The sequence below is a fragment of the Notechis scutatus genome, chromosome Z (genome assembly GCF_049901735.1).
Source record: "Notechis scutatus isolate UNSWTSFEM ecotype Mainland chromosome Z, rNotScu1.2, whole genome shotgun sequence".
Lineage (NCBI taxonomy): Eukaryota > Metazoa > Chordata > Lepidosauria > Squamata > Elapidae > Notechis > Notechis scutatus.
This window is the reverse complement of record NC_142025.1, coordinates 93486219-93503886: the sequence shown is the minus strand read 5'-3', so window position 1 is coordinate 93503886 and position 17668 is coordinate 93486219. Positions and strand designations below refer to the sequence as shown.

The 17668-nt window shown below is 41.0% G+C and overlaps 2 protein-coding genes across 2 annotated transcripts in view; both read left to right on the top strand.

Annotated features, from left to right (window-relative positions):
• LOC113430565 (DNA topoisomerase 2-alpha-like) overlaps positions 1-15783 on the top strand; it is a 55635-nt gene extending 39852 nt beyond the window's left edge. The window contains exons 20-27 of the mRNA XM_087945895.1: positions 52-247; positions 645-736; positions 1016-1165; positions 1263-1346; positions 1763-1960; positions 2073-2175; positions 14056-14264; positions 15434-15783. Coding sequence (XP_087802021.1) covers positions 52-247; positions 645-736; positions 1016-1165; positions 1263-1346; positions 1763-1960; positions 2073-2175; positions 14056-14264; positions 15434-15577 — 1176 coding nt within the window. The 3' untranslated portion in view covers positions 15578-15783. The remainder of the gene's footprint in view (positions 1-51; positions 248-644; positions 737-1015; positions 1166-1262; positions 1347-1762; positions 1961-2072; positions 2176-14055; positions 14265-15433) is intronic.
• LOC113424374 (uncharacterized) overlaps positions 1-17668 on the top strand; it is a 103046-nt gene that overhangs the window by 64119 nt on the left and 21259 nt on the right. The gene's annotated exons all lie outside the window — the stretch shown is intronic.

Sequence of the window (17668 nt, the reverse complement as noted above, 5' to 3'; positions counted from 1 at the left end):
GATCACAGCCCTGCTATCTATAGATCTGTGGTACCTTACTCTTTGTTTCAGGTACTTTTTGACCATGCAGGCTGCCTTAAAAAATATGAGACTGCAGAGGATATTCTAGACGAATTCTATCAAGTCAGACTGCGTTATTACGGTTTAAGAAAAGAGTGGCTCACTGGCATGCTGGGTGCAGAATCTGCAAAACTAAACAACCAAGCTCGCTTCATCCTTGAAAAAATAGAAGGGAAAATAGTGATAGGTAAGCACTGTTAGGATTTTGTTACAAGCCATTAAAAGTAGAACAAGTATTACGGAAATAGTTCCTAGCTTCCCTTTCTGGGTTAGAATGGACAGAATAAAAGCCAACATCTAACAAAGAATTATCTCCCCTGACAGGCATCTTTCCTCTAAGCTTCCTTTTCTAGAAATAAAAAACTTAAATAATCTACACAATAAAATTTAAACTGAATGTACAGCTTGAAGTGCTAAACATATGGGTATTTATTTTTCTGTTTTCCATTAAGAGTAATTCCAAAATTTTGGTGTGGCTTTTGTGTTTGTGGCATAGCAAGTTGACATGTTCTTAGCTTGGTGCTAAATATGAGACTTTATTTTGGCTGCTGGCTCATCTTGTTCTTGGTGGTCTTCCTCTCTAGAGAACAAGCCCAAGAAAGAATTAATACAGGTTCTCATTGAAAGGGGTTATGATTCTGATCCAGTAAAGGCATGGAAAGAATCTCAACAGAAGGTATGGTTTTCATTCTCTTCTTTCTAATTACTCAATTGTTAAGGGTTTGGGCCAATAATTTAGAAAAAAAAACTCTTTAAAATTCCATATTATTATAGTGGAAAATAGATCTTCATGCCAAACACTGGCTTTCTGAAGCAGGTACTGTAGGTACCCCAAAGGAAAGTACTGTGAGAAAGGAATGGATTATCTCCTGATCCCCTTGAAAGGACAAGTACTAAGTACTAAGTACTATATTATGCTATTAACCCTGGTCACATCTCTCTTCTGCCATGTCAGGACATTGATGAAAATGCAGAAGAAGATACTGATAAAGAAAATGAATCGACTGCAGCCAGTGGGCCAGATTTTAACTACCTTCTGAACATGCCCCTCTGGTACCTAACAAAAGAAAAAAAGGATGAAATGTGTAAGCAGCGGGATAATAAAGTAGGTGGATGAGTTGTTTTTTTTAAAAAAAAAATACTTGTACAATAGTATTGAAAGGTCAGATATGGACTTAACTGTTTCTTGCTGGCTTTATTAGGAAACAGAGTTAGAAAACCTGAAACAGAGGAATCCTACTGACTTATGGAGAGAAGATATGGCTGCTTTCATTCAGGAACTTGATGTGGGTAAACTTGGATTTTGGGGCCAGATACAGTCAACTTCCAGTTTAAGTGAAACATTGCTTATCAATAGTTCTGTGTCTTCATTTGGGTAAGGTGCTGGCATTTAAAAAGAGGGACTGAAATGTTGTGACTATTGGTATGTTTTAAAGCAAACATACAGAGCGATCAAAGCTCAGATGTACGCATAGCCCTGAAATTCCAGTGACATGAGCTCTATTAATGCATGCAAAGATTGCTACCTATTTCAGATTTGAATATAGAATTCTTCTCTTCCATTTGTGTAGAACTGCAGATTGATGCTAAAGCAGAAATACCCTAACCCTCAAATAAGATGATTTTCTTTTGGTGAAATTTCACACTTGCAAATCCAAACATTGCAAACTATTAGTTTTTGTTTTTATTATCCACACTTTAGGTGTTAGAAGCAAAAGAAAAACAGGATGAGATGTTAGGAATCCCAGGCAAACCCAGCAAAGGGAAAGGAGGGAAAGCAAAAGCAAAAACCCTTCAGCTTCAGGAAATCCTCCCTTCTCCCCAAGGGAGGAGAGTTATCCCTCGAATAACCAAAGAGATGAAATTGGAGGCAGAGAAGAAATTAAAAAGAAAAATCAAGGTAAACAGTCTTGGGAGGGGTATATGTATTCAGTTTTCTTCACTAGTTTCATAACTTTCTTTCACCTATCCCCAGTAATGATAAACTCTCTTTCACATTTGCTGATCTATAGACTGAAAAAATTGAGCTTGATGAGAATCAAGATCTCCCAGGGACCACCAAGGAACCAACGAATCTTAAACAAAGATTGATGAAGAGACTGAAAATGGAGTCAGGTAAAAAAAATTTTTTTAGCAGGAATCAAATTTCCCTGCGAGTTTATGTTTTCTGTGGCCTGGGTTATAAGTGGTCCAACAAGTCTGCTAAATTTCAGGTGTCAAGACACAGTCCAATAAGCCAATAAAAAAAGCAATGACAGTAAATCCTTGGTCTGACTCAGAAAATGGAAATGGCTCTAATGACTCTGAGCTTGATTCTTATGCGCAACACCACCAAGTGACAGGTACATTTTCAAAGAATTTAAGATTAGCTTGTTGCATGCAGAATCTTAACTTGAGTGGTAACTTTCTAAAGCAGGGATGTCAAACTCAAGGCCCGGGGGTGCTTAGATCTCACCCAGCAAAAATAGGGCTGTGTGCAGCCCTCCCGACTCTATTTTCGCTGGCAGAGGGTTGCAGGAGGCCATCACAGCCTAAAATGGAGCTCGGGAGCCCGTTTTTGCTGGCAGAGCACTCGGGCACACAGGCCCCCTGATACGAGTGGTGTTGATCTGACCACACACCCCACCCCTCCAGGTCAATGCAGCTCTCAATGAAATCAAATTTGACAACCCTGTTCTAAAGCATTTTTGCTGTAAATAACCTCAAACATGAAGTGGAACCTTTGTGAAAGAAGATTATTTATTTTTTAAAATCATTCTAATCCACAGCTCCTAGTAAGGTTATACAAAATGTTGCATGCAGAAATTAAACTGTACAAGGTTTCTAGGCGTCCTATGCTTGAATTAAAGCACAGCTGTTTTGATCCATGCACAAACAGCTATTTGTGGTCCAGATAAAAGTGGGGCGGAAAGAGAGAGAATGGGAGAAAGCTAAAGGCAACAGCAACTAAATAGATAAAGGGGGTGTCCCAGCTCACCAATGGAATAAATTGATTTGGAAAGTGGAATGGAGAGTGAAGACTAGGTACATCAGCTTTGATTTACTTATCCTGTCCAGATTTTGTTTTTATAATTTCAAACTATGGATGGCTAAACAGTTCAGTAAAAGTTTCACAATGCAATTGTTTATGCTGTGATTGGAACAAAACATTTCCCTCATTCTCTATATTTCCTATTGCTTAAGGATATATAGCTAGTCCTCAACGTACGACCACAATTTAGCCCAAAATTTATGTTGCTAAGCCAAAAATTGGTTAAATGAGTTTCACCCCATTTTATAATCTTTCTTGCCACAGTTATTAACTTACGTTGTTAAGTGGTTGTTAAGTGAACCTGGGTTCACTTGAGTTTGCTTGTTAGAAGCTCACAAAAGCTGATCATATGATCCCGGAACACTGCAATCGTCATAAGTATGAACCAGTTGTAAAGCAACTGAACTTTGATCACATGATCAAGAGGGCATTACAATCGTAGGTGTGAAAAATGACCATGTCACCTTTTTTCAGTGCAATTGTAACTGAATGGTCACTAAATGAACTGTGGTAAATTGTGGACTACCTATATTGTTGCTTAGCCTTCCTTCGTCTCACATTTTTGGGCTGCAGCTGATCTTTTCTTTTTCTATTATATTTGGCAAAAGCAACATGTATGCAGGATTCTAATTCAGATACGGATGAAGGTGCTTTGGCTGAAGCCTATTTGAAAGATATAATAAAACCAAAGGCTATTCCTGCGTAAGTTTCTCCAGAATGTAGATGTGATTCTCCTATTTTGACTGTTTCTTAAAAAATATTTGCCTGGATTTTAAAATTAGTCAGAATTGAGAAAATAGTTTTTGCACAGATTCGTTATATTTCATGGCGGGGTGGGTGGGGTGGGGGGTGGTTCTTACATAGAAATACTGACAAGATCAGAAATACTTTTTTCTTAAAAAAAAAAAAAAAAAAGTTAATAAAACTGCCTTATGTACAAGGTCAGGTTACTTGCACTTTTTGACTTGTACGATCTACATTAGACCTAGGCATTATAAGGCCCCCAGGCCACATTCGCTCTTGGTTGGAACTTTCTCATCCATGTGAGGTCAGTCAGAAATTTTAAAAGGCCTTTACTGCCAGATGTACCAACAAGGGAGACGTTACAATAGGTGAACCCAGCAAGCTCTTACACTTCAGAAGGCAGTTAGATACCTCCTTGGCATACTGGACGTACAGTTGACCAATCTTCCCTAAGGCTGCGAGAGGCCCTATAGATCAGTCCTACCGGAGGACCAGTAGATCCTCCTAAGCCATGCACTATTATTGCATTGCTTTTATTTTGGGGGCAGTGGTGCAAGTTTTGAAAAAGAAAATAATTTTAAAATGGAGCAAATCTCAACATTTGAGCAAATCAATCCCACAATTAATTACAATCTCTTGGTAAAGTTTTAATTTTTTTCCAAGTTAGAAATATCTATGGGCATGTATTGGCTCCGATGCAAAATAAATGCATAATTTAATACAGAATTTATGTTCTAGGAAACAAAAGGAAGTGGGGTTCAAATCATCAGAAGTACCGAGCAGTAGTTTGGGTGAGTCTATAATTCACTTGTAACATAATCTCTGTTTAGCCTATAAAAACCAGCATTCATTCCTCACCCCATTCCCATTTTTAATGCAAGGTCCTACCCTAGGTATTATGCTACACAACTGAGTCTGTAAGATGTCTGCTGTGTATAACTAATGTTGTAACAAGGCTTCTGTAGTTGTAGTAGTCATCATGGATTATCTTAGTTTAAACAATATAAAGATTACGGATTGGTTCAAAATACAGGTAGTCCTCAACTTATGGCCACAACTGAGCCCAAAGTTTTTGTTACTAAGTGAGATAGTTAAGTGGATTTTTCTCTATTTTATTATCTTTCTTGCCATATTTGTTAAGTGTAGTTGTTACTGCAGTTATTAATTTAGTAACATGGGTTTTTAATGAATCTGGCTACCCCATTGACTTTGCTTGTCAGAAGGTCACAAAAGGGAATCACATAACAAAGTGACATTGCAAATATTAGTTGCCAAGCACCTGAATTTTGACCACATGACTATAGGATGCTGCAATAAGTATGAAATACAGTCATAAGTCACTTTTTTTTAGTGCTGTTGTAACTTTTTGTTGTAAACACATGATCAAGAGGGCATTACAATCGTAGGTGTGAAAAATGACCATGTCACTTTTTTTCAGTGCAATTGTAACTGAATGGTCACTAAATGAACTGTGGTAAATTGTGGACTACCTATATTGTTGCTTAGCCTTCCTTCGTCTCACATTTTTGGGCTGCAGCTGATCTTTTCTTTTTCTATTATATTTGGCAAAAGCAACATGTATGCAGGATTCTAATTCAGATACGGATGAAGGTGCTTTGGCTGAAGCCTATTTGAAAGATATAATAAAACCAAAGGCTATTCCTGCGTAAGTTTCTCCAGAATGTAGATGTGATTCTCCTATTTTGACTGTTTCTTAAAAAATATTTGCCTGGATTTTAAAGTTAGTCAGAATTGAGAAAATAGTTTTTGCACAGATTCGTTATATTTCATGGCGGGGGGGGGGTGGTTCTTACATAGAAATACTGACAAGATCAGAAATACTTTTTTCTTTAAAAAAAAAAAAAAGTTAATAAAACTGCCTTATGTACAAGGTCAGGTTACTTGCACTTTTTGACTTGTACGATCTACATTAGACCTAGGCATTATAAGGCCCCCAGGCCACATTCGCTCTTGGTTGGAACTTTCTCATCCATGTGAGGTCAGTCAGAAATTTTAAAAGGACTTTACTGCCAGATGTACCAACGAGGGAGACGTTACAACAGGTGAACCCAGCAAGCTCTTACACTTCAGAAGGCAGTTAGATACCTCCTTGGCATACTGGACGTACAGTTGACCAATCTTCCCTAAGGCTGCGAGAGGCCCTATAGATCAGTCCTACCGGAGGACCAGTAGATCCTCCTAAGCCATGCACTATTATTGCATTGTTTTTATTTTGGGGGCAGTGGTGCAAGTTTTGAAAAAGAAAATAATTTTAAAATGGAGCAAATCTCAACATTTGAGCAAATCAATCCCACAATTAATTACAATCTCTTGGTAAAGTTTTAATTTTTTTCCCAGTTAGAAATATCTATGGGCATGTATTGGCTCCGATGCAAAATAAATGCATAATTTAATACAGAATTTATGTTCTAGGAAACAAAAGGAAGTGGGGTTCAAATCATCAGAAGTACCGAGCAGTAGTTTGGGTGAGTCTATAATTAACTTGTATCATAATCTCTATTTAGCCTATAAAAACCAGCATTCATTCTGTTGTAAACTAAAGAAATAGAATTAATAAAGATTCATTTGCCTAGCAGGATCGTAATCCTGCACGTCCTATTGGCCCATATAATAGCAAGTTATGATTGGTTCATTCCGAGCAATCTGACTGGCTGTTGGCAGGCCGCGCCAAGATTCAAACGCTATAACACTACCCATTGGTTATCCGGATAGCAGCTTACTCTATAAAAGAGTGACTGCTAGTTGGTTGTTTTTTTTGTCTCTGTTATGCTTGTGAATAAAGAGCTGAAGTTCACGGTTTACAGTCTGGTCTCCGTTCATTAAACCCATGCCTCAAACTTAACACTGGCGACGAGGATGGGATGCGGAGACAATAGAGCTGACTAAACCCTACAGAGCACCAACCGAAGCACGTGGCTGAGAGCGCATCTACATCGGCAGGATGTGAGGTGGCGCTATACCACCCGCTCCTTTTGACCTGGAAAAGGAAGACTGGGAGTCGTATATGGATCGGTTTCAAATGTTTCTAGAAACCAACAATTTGAAAGACGCAACAGCCGGAAAGAAGCGGGCGGTGTTCTTGACCCATTGTGGACCAGCCGTTTTTAGAATGGCGAAGGCGCTCGCGAAACCGGCTGAGGTGACAGCAATGGATTGGGACAACCTCGAGCCTATCCTACGGGCTCACTATGCCCCCGCCATACCAATGTTGGTCCGGAGACACGAATTTTATCAACGGGACCAGCGGAAGGGTGAAAGTATTGCAGACTTCATCGCTGACCTTAGAAACCTGGGAGGCCTCTGTGGTTTTTCAGACCTAGAAGAAGCTATGCGAGACCGCATAATTCTGGGATTAGATGATCACACAGTACAGAGCAAGATCATGGCAAAAGGGGACATCGATCTTGCAGATGCCATTGCTGACGCTACTGCAGCAGAGGCAACCAAGAAGTCGGCCGCTCAAATGCACCGCACCAACGCACCGTGAAGCCTCGTCTCAACTAGAAAGACATTCAGCAACAGCGCACCATGAGGACCTCGAGTCCCAATCCGAGAGTGATGAAGAAGAGGTTAACAGACTTCGGACCGAACGAGATCAACAAACGCTAAAACTTCAGCGCCCATGTGCGGGTTGTGGGGGAAACCATCCACGATCCGGTTGCAGATTCCTCGACGCAATCTGCCGTTCCTGTGGGAAAAGAGGCCACATCGCACGGGTCTGCAGAAGCAAGAGGGAATCCAACACAAACAGAAAGGAGAACAACCTCCGCCAAACCACAGGGAACCTCCCTGCAAACCGGGATCGTTTGAATAACCAATGGAACAACCATGCCTACAGCAGCAAAACATCTGCTCTTCCAGCACGACGAGAAGAGACACACCAGACTATTATTATCGGCCACGCTTCGTCATTAGACAAACAAAAGATCCGAGTGGAAGTGGCCATCGAGAACAAACCTTGCCTAATGGAAGTTGACTCCGGATCGTCCCTCTCGGTGGTTTCCTGGAAGACTCTTAAACAGCTGATCCCCGCCATCCGTTGTCAAGACCTCAGGACACAGAAAATCATCCTCAGAGATTACCAGGGGAACACGATCCCAGTCGTAGGAGTGAGTCAAGTCCAAGTATCTTTTAAGAATCGTGCCGTATTGCTCCCATTAACTGTCGTCGATGGTGATTGACCCAGCTTGCTGGGCCTACAGTGGTTCGCCCCACTCGGGATCGAGGTGGCCGGCATTCACCAGGCCGGAAGCGACGATTGGGAAGAGAGCATCGTCCAGGAATTCCACGACGTGTTTTCGGACAACTTAGGCAAGTACAAGGGGACCCCTATATCATTTAGCCTCAATCCAGAAATAGCCCCTATCCGCCTTAAGCCTCGTCGGGTGCCATTCGCCCTTAAACCCAAGATTGACGAGCAACTTGATAAGTTAATAGCCCAAGGGGTGTTGGAGCCTATTGACCATGCCCGTTGGGAAACCCCAATCGTAACCCCCATCAAACCGGATGGGTCGATCAGAATTTGTGGAGACTACCGCGCCACTCTGAACCACGCACTCCAACAGAGCGCTTATCCGGTGCCGGTGGTTCAACATCTTCTCCACTCCCTGGGCGGTGGGAAGATCTTCGCAAAGTTAGACTTAGCGCAAGCGTATCAACAACTACCTGTTGATGCGGAAACCGCAGAGGCACAGACTATCGTTACCCACCGAGGTGCCTTTAAATGCAACAGACTCCAGTTCGGAGTGAGTGTAGCCCCCGGGATATTTCAGAGTCTAATGGAGAGACTTTTACAAGGAATAAAAGGGGTTGTACCATACTTCGATGACGTGTTAATTGCTGCCCCAAATAGACAAGAGCTTGAAAGGCGTCTCAGATTGGTTTTACATAGATTTAAGGACGCCGGTCTCAAGGTTAAAAAAAATAAATGTCAACTATGCACTGAAAGGGTAGAGTTCCCCGGATACCTCCTCGATAAACACGGTATTCACCCTACCGAGAACAAACTCAGGGCAATCAAGAACGCCCCAAGACCTAAAAATAAGACTGATCTCCAGGCTTTCCTGGGACTTATTAACTTTTACAACATCTTCTTGTCCCAGAAGACGACCGTAGCTGAGCCCCTACATAGACTTCTCGACAAGAAAGCCACCTGGGTCTGGGGACATCGAGAAGAACGCTCTTTTCAAAAAGTAAAAGACTTATTAACATCCGATGCTGTTCTAATGCAGTACAACGAGACTTTGCCATTAAATATTACGTGCGACGCATCACCATTTGGGGTTGGAGCCATTTTGAGTCACGTGTTACCAAACGGGCATGAAGCCCCCATTGCGTACTTTTCGCGGACATCGAAGGCTGAACGGAACTATAGCCAACTCGACAAAGAGGCTCTTGCTATTGTATCGGCCGTGAAGCGATTCCACGAATATGTGTACGGGCGGCCCTTTACTCTAATTACAGACCACAAGCCTTTACTTGGCATTTTAGCAGGTGATAAACCAACCCCGCATATATTATCGCCTAGAATGACTCGCTGGTCAGAATTCCTAGCAACCTACAACTACGTACTGCAGCATCGACCGGGGAAAGCCATTCCCCACGCTGACGCTTTGAGCCGTTCCCCACTCCCGGAAACCGTCAGCGACCCAGCTCCAACCCTCACCACGCTACAAATTGAAACCCTCAACTCGCCGCCACTAACGGCAAGAGATATCGCTGCTGGCACAAAACGAGACTCTATCCTCGCAAAAGTCCTCAGTTGGGTCGAACGTGGGTGGCCAGTCAAAGAAATCCCCGCCATTTTTGCGCCGTTCAAGCACCGGCAAACGGAACTATCTCCCATGCATCCTATGGGGAGATAGAGTCGTCGTGCCAGAGAGACTACAGCGACTCGTGTTGCAAACCCTGCACGAAGGACATCCGGGCATCGTCCGCATGAAGGCTCTCGCTCGAAGCTACGCGTGGTGGCCAGGCATCGATAAACAAATTGAAGCCTGGGTAACCACGTGTAGAAACTGCCAAGAGGTCAGCAACGCCCCACCGAGAGCAACCTCCACTGAATGGGAAACGCCTCGAGGCCCGTGGTCCCGCATCCATATTGATTTCGCGGGACCTACGAAAGGACACACTTTTCTCCTAACCGTGGATGCTTACTCTAACTGGCTCGAAATCCACAAGATGAAAAGCGCAACTACTGACTCCGTTATTAAAAAAACTAGATAGTTTATTTGCAACACACGGTTTCCCGGACGTTCTAGTTTCCGACAACGGACCCCAGTTTACTGCTCTCACCTTCGAACAATACTTGGCGGACCGGGGCATCCGCCATGCCTTAACTTCGCCGGCTCACCCTACGGCAAACGGTAGGGCGGAACGGAAGGTACAATTCCTTAAAAAGACACTACAAAAAATGGATCCGGGTGACATCGACGCTAGATTGAACAAAATACTCTTACTACAACACATTACCCCCCACAGTGTCACCAACAAGACTCCAGCCGAACTTTTAATGGGGCGGAAGCTTCGCTCCCACCTCGACCGATTACACCCGTCTTATTCGCCAGAGAAACCTTGTGGATCCAGCGAAACGTATCGCCAATTCAAGGTAGGCAACTTGGTCTACGCCAAAAACCTTTCCGGCAAACCGTTGTGGGTCCCAGCCACCGTAGTCTACCTCACTGGCCCTAGATCTTACCGCCTTAAGACGACAGACGGCAAGATATGGAAACGCCACATAGACCAACTTCGATCTCGTTTACAACCAAATATCCACGACCCCCCGGCCTTCCAAACTCAGGGGGGAGGGAATACCGAGGGGGACGAAGACCGCATAGACGACGTAATCGAGGACAGACGGCCACTAAACCAAGTGATCGCGCCACCTGAAGAAGGTCCGGGATCGGGGGCATCCTCCCCGCAGAGGAACACCATAGCGGAGACATGCCCGCCCGATCCAGGAATGGACTTAAGGGACCCTGATAGTGTCGCGGAATCAACCCCGTGCGAAACAAGCCTTGCATTCCACCGGAACCGAACTTTAAACAAAAACCGGTGGAACAGCGGAAATCAACGAGGCAGGTAAAACGACCTGCGTACCTGCGTGATTACGTCACCCCGGCCGTCAAACGGAACCCAAGGGGGAGGGGTGTTGTGAACTAAAGAAATAGAATTAATAAAGATCCATTTGCCTAGCAGGATCGTAATCCTGCACGTCCTATTGGCCCATATAATAGCAAGTTATGATTGGTTCATTCCGAGCAATCTGACTGGCTGTTGGCAGGCCGCGCCAAGATTCAAACGCTATAACACTACCCATTGGTTATCCGGATAGCAGCTTACTCTATAAAAGAGTGACTGCTAGTCGGGGGTTTTTTGTCTCTGTTATGCTTGTGAATAAAGAGCTGAAGTTCACGGTTTACAGTCTGGTCTCCGTTCATTAAACCCATGCCTCAAACTTAACACATTCCTCACCCTATTCCCATTTTTAATGCAAGGTCCTACCCTAGATATTATGCTACACAACTGAGTCTGTAATATGTCTGCTGTGTATAACTAATGTTGTAACAAGGCACCCTGTTAGGTTCTGTAGTTGTAGTAGTCATCATGGATTATCTTAGTTTAAACAATATAAAGATTACGGATTGGTTCAAAATACAGGTAGTCCTCAACTTATGGCCACAACTGAGCCCAAAGTTTTTGTTACTAAGTGAGATAGTTAAGTGGATTTTTCTCTATTTTATTATCTTTCTTGCCATATTTGTTAAGTGTAGTTGTTACTGCAGTTGTTAATTTAGTAACATGGGTGTTTAATGAATCTGGCTACCCCATTGACTTTGCTTGTCAGAAGGTCACAAAAGGGAATCACATAACAAAGTGACATTGCAAATATTAGTTGCCAAGCACCTGATTTTTGACCACATGACTATAGGATGCTGCAATAAGTATGAAATACAGTCATAAGTCACTTTTTTTAGTGCTGTTGTAACTTTGAACAGTCACTAAATGAAATGTAAGTCAAGGACTGCCTGTATTTTTTACCTCCACTAATTCTTGAAGCATTTTTAGAACAATTGTTTTCCCCACTCAACTCAAATGTGACACAAAAAATTGAAACATCGTGAATATCAGATGTTTCTCAGATTCTGAAGTTTTGATTTTTCCACATTTTTCCTATGAGCTATTAGTCATTAACATTCCAGTCAGCGAGAGCAATGCTTCCAAAAAAAAAACCCTTTAAAATCCAGTGTACAAACAAAAGGGCAATCAACCCATTTTTTTATGTGTGTGGTTGTTCTCTACATTGTCCTTTTGCTTTGCAACCTCTATAAAAACAAGGTCTAGAAGGCATTTCATTGGAAGCATTTTTCCAATATTATTCATTCTTTTTTACAATGTTTTTTCTTGTATCAAGTAGCAGGAGAATTGTTGTCTTGGCATCTGTGTGTGTGTAACATTTTATTTAAAAATGTTGATTGCAATAGTAACAGTTAACACAAACTGAACTTAAAAATAGTAAAGAATAAAAAGTGCAAGAAAAAGAAGTAAAAAGGATGTGATAAAGAAAAATAAAAATATATTAAAAAGTGACTTTCAATCTTCATTACAAGAAGTATGGACAAATTTAGTATCTCTTCACCACCTATAAAGTTATAGAAGGATATTTCTTCATTCCATTCCCGTATGGGCAAATTTAGAAAACATCTTTTCAGTCCTGGTGTTGGCAAAAGTCCATAAAAACTGCCAGTACTTCGCCAAAAAAAAAAAAAAAGTTTTATTTTAAATTGGATAAAATAAACCAGCTTTATTTTTTTTCGGGCTTGTGCTGGCTTAGCAGTCAAAGACACTGAGTTTGTCAGCTGGAAAGCTGACAGCCCAGTTTGAGACCCAAGCACCATGTGACAGGATGAACCCCTGTTATTCAACCCAGTTCCTACTCACCTAGCAGTTCAAAAACATGCCATTAGACAAATAGGTACCACTTTAGTGGGAAGGTAACAACACTCCATGCACCTGCTTATAGTCATGTAAGCCAATAACCACGGAATTATCTCTGGACCATGCTGTCTCCCTAGGTAAGAAATGGAGATGAGCACTGCCCTCTAGAGTCCGACAAAACCGGACAGAGGAAACCTTTACCTTTATGTTCCTTTTATTTCTGAGAGCCTTAATTTTTCGATCATTCAAATACTGTATGATTTAATTTCTCTATAATTAGCTTTTATCCCATGATACAGACTTCTTCAAGGGTTTAATAAGTCTCTTATACATCTAAAAATTCATTTTCCAGGTCACTCTCTTGGTTTGTCATTTGTATATACATCCTATCTCCTCCTCTATATCAGTTTGATAGTCAAGAAACAATCTCTTGTTGATAAATTCACCAGAGAGTTTTCTCTTTCGATTAGGCCTTTACTCTTGAGACAGAGGATTGCAGAGGAGTCTTTTTTTTGTACATACTTTGCTAATAGAAGCGGAATAATGTGCAAAATTTTAATTTGTATGAGAGCAGCACCATGGAGATATTCAGATCAAATGCTAGTGACATCCTTGAATATGTATTCTTGGCTGCCAGTGGAGAGAATTCCCCAGTAATTCTTTCCTATTGTTAAATTAAATATTAGTTAAATGTGTGTAAAATAAATTTGTGGGATATGTTCCCTGTATTATACTTTTATATGTAATATGATTATATTCACCCCAAGCTGCTGATAGAAGAGCATGTGCATTAACAAAGATTGCAATAAGCCTTATAAGGGCGTACAAGACAAATAGCACATCTCATCAGGTCTTTTAGATCCAAGAGAGGAACAGGCTGCACAGTTTATACATGGAAGGAAAGGCCCTGGTCCTGTCCTCATTTTGTCAGAAGCCATACTCCAATTTCCATGGAGGAACTTGCACTCCTGTTTTTTTTCTTGGGGAAGATGTATAGTTAAGTGCTTGATGTAAATCAATGAAGATAATACCCCCAGCTGGAATATGCAGAGTTGGGACCTGCAACAATTATCCTCTACTATACTTTCTTGGACAGGAATTGGGTTTTTTTTTTTTATTCCTATCTAGTAGAACAACTGGGAAGCACAACTTCGTTATCTTCCTTGATTAGAAATAGGCATTTCCAAAGCTGTTATCGGTGTTTCTTGGTAGAAAGGATCTAAAAATGTAGTGCTGACAAAGATTTCTTTCTCTTCCTTTAGGCGCTCAGCCTTCTATTCAGAAAGCTTTCATTAAGAAAAAGGCAAAAACAAAACACATCAAGGCTAAGAGTTCAGGTTCCAGTTCAGATGACAACCCCAAAAAGCTTACCAAAATAAAGCAGGCTGCTAAAAGAAGGATTTCAACTTTCAGTAGTGAAGATTCTGATTCTGACTTTGGCCAAAGCCTTAAAGAAAGAATAGCACTTAAGGTTTGCTTGCTCATATTTTCATCACTATCTCTGATCTTTTAAAGTATATTTAAAAGATGCCCTAGGTTAAACGTACTTTGTTAGACCACAAACGTTATTTTGCATGTTTAGGATAAATATTTTTCAGGTACCGTGTTTCTCATATAATAAGGCCGAGGGTTTTTTTTGTTTTTGTTTTTTGTTTTTTTTGAGCCGCAAAAAAATGGCTAGGTCGTCTTTTCGGGGGTGGCTTAATTCCCCCCCCCTTGCATCTTCGGGCGGGCGGCGACAGCTCGGCGTTGGTGGGGCACTTCGTATCAGGGTCAACGCAGGCAGCACCATATCCGGGTGTGGAACAAAAGTACTTCCTAATGGCAAGCCCCCCCCCCCCCCCCATTTCCACCATTTCGCATGTTTTAATATAGGCCTTAATTTGGGGGGAGGGGCTTAATTTCATTTCATGCCTATAAAACATGCTGGGACTTCCTATTGGGGGAGGCCGTATTGTTGGAGAAACGGTAGTAGAAGTTAAAAAATGAGCATTAATTGAAGAAAATAACTTGCCTGGGTCTCTTGTATTTCTATGCTGTGACAAACCTAACTTGTCATTTGTGAAAGGTAATGTCACAATATGCTTGTTCATCTTTCTCTCGTTCAGATGCTTATTGCATAAACTAGAAATCTTTCCCTCCCCTTAAGGCCTTTGTAAAGCAAGGACAAAGAGCCAAAGACTACTTGGGAGCTTTTTAATCCTGACATAAAGCTCCAATTTGTCCTATCTGCCCATCACAACATCTCACTATGATAGTGAGAGGAGATGCTCCCACCAAATTAGAGCAGAATTATTTGAGCTCTGAAATTCTTTGAAAAATGGCTTGCTGTCTGGTGTTCAGCATTCCCCCAAAACTGCTGACTTCCTTTTTTCCTGTTTGGTAAGCGGATATTATATCACTGGGTTTTTGTCTCCTGGTGCTCAAGAAAGCACAAACTCTGTAATGAGCAGCAAGATATGGAGTGTTGAGTCAATTGGCATCGTTATTTCTTTTAAGCCCTCTTAACCTGAATACTATCACCCCATTTCTTTTCCTGGAATATTATAATTATTATTGTGCCATCCCTTATGTAGAAGATAGAAGTGCTATGTGTGGAGCTGTCCTGAGAGTTTATCGTTCTTCATTCTTATATTGTAGAAATCCAAGAATTTGAATGAAACATTTATCGTTCAAGTAAACTCCGATGAGCCGTTTCCTAGTCCACCCAAGATCCGTGAAAAATCACTTCGCACTAAGAAGCTAGTTCAATATCTGGAGCAGTCGGACGACGAAGAGTTGTAATCTAACAACAAAATATATTTGCATTTCTTTGCACTAGTTAAAATTAGTTCCTTGGTAAACAGAGAATTGATTCCAAATATTTTCTATGGGCTATCTGATGGCATAACATGTTATTGTGGCTTTTTTCTAATGCTGTAAATATTTTTCTTCGCTTCATTTTTGATAAGACCTAAAGTAATAAGTAATAAAAGTGGTAGGTTTTTTTGCATTTTTTCCTGTCTTTCTTTCAATAATAAAATATATATGCTTTATTCTCTGGACTCAACAGCAGCATTCAGATATTAGAACATCTGGTCTCAAAGCTCTCTGTGGATTGTTCCATCCAGATTGCCATTCTAAAGTTCCTTGCATGCAGTTTGAAAACTGAAATGCTAGGCAGCATTTATGACTTAGAGTAATTATCATTTAAATGACTATAAAGCAGGATGGTGAGGGTCACCTTGATGCAACATTAAGACAATAAATCTAGAAATCAAGGACCCTGATTTCTAGTCCTACCTTGGGCACAAAGCCAGCGGTTGACTTGGGGTCAGTCACTTTCAGCCCTAGGAAGGAGGCAATGGTAACCTTGCCAATAAAAACATAGGTAGTTGGTCAGGGAGTCTCTGAATATCAGACACAATTGGAAAGGGTGGGAAGGAAATTATTAGGGCTTGGCAATAAAGGTATGTCATGCAATAGATTTGACCAAGAAAGAGTAGCTTTGGAGTACAAGGAGCACAAGTGCAGCACTTAACTGCAATTCATGACAGTAAATTGCCTTTTTGTGATTATGTGGCTACTTCGTGGAAATGTAGGACAGATTGTCTTGTCCTCCTCTGATCCAATCAGTAAGGGTTTTTGAGAGCCCGGCATCTTAACAGCCAGGAATCTGGAAAATGAAGCCCCTGGAGTAAGATGCCTACTGAATTCCTTTCCACAAAAAAAGCACTTGGCACTGTTAATGTTCTCTAACTGCATCATGAATTGAATACTTATGCCTTGTTTAGCTATTTTCTTCATTTCAAGGGTAAAATGTTTTATAAAATGCACTCTTCCTCTAATTAGATACTAAATCATTTCCAGCGATTTCTGGGTTTATCAGTTAATCACAAAAAAGCAGTTACTTCATAAATTGTAGTTAAGTGCTGCACTTGTGCTCCTTATTCTCCAAAGCTCCTCTTCCCTTGTCAAACCTATTCTAATGCATGCATTGCCTTTATTCACAGAAGGAAAGCTTTCCCTTCATTACGATAATATAGTAAATTCCAGTTCAGGACATCACATTTTGAATGTGTGGAGTTTACTGAAAATAAATTCTTAGGTACTTTTAATGGTTTCAAGTCAACAGTCATTTTCCTTTGTTGCTTCCTGTTGTCCAAGCAGAAAATCTTAATAATGGGGCACAGTAGCCCAAATCCTATTGCAACTTCAAAACCCTATGAATAAAATCTGTCTTTCTTTTCTTTCTCCACTTCTGGACAGTACGGGGGAAGAAATAATGTGAAATGCCATCCAGGGGTCCTTTCAAAAGGAATTTGTTTGAATGCCTGTTTGCCAGAAGCACAAGTACGGGGGGGGGGAATTGCTCAGAGAGCCAAGATGCAGTTACCTATCTTTATAAAACGCCAGATTGCATTGCCAAATCATAGAAAAGATAATATCGCTTGATTTTTATGTTAATTTACATTGTTTGATAAAAAAGCAAACAGTCAATTTTAGGTAGACTTTAGAGACTTAAAAAGGAAATGTTATCAAACTAAAATCCTGAGAGTATTTACAGTCAAGTAAAAAGTAAAATGTTGAAATAATGAAAGATTTGTCTATTAAGAAATATCTTCTTCATCCCCCAACCCCCCCTGGATTTGAGCACATAAATAAGCATCAGACTGGAAGGCAGGAAATCTAGAGGAAAGACTCATGCAGGTACATAACAGGCAGCTCTGGAGATATATAATTTTGTCACATGGCAGCAGTAAGAGCAAGTGATAACAACTCAGCCTTGAAAAAATAATATATTACCTGCAAAAAGTTATTCAGAAAGCCTCTTTAGGATCAACCCCCAAACTATTTTGCTTTCTCTTCCACTGATGAATCTTTCACTTTTGAAAA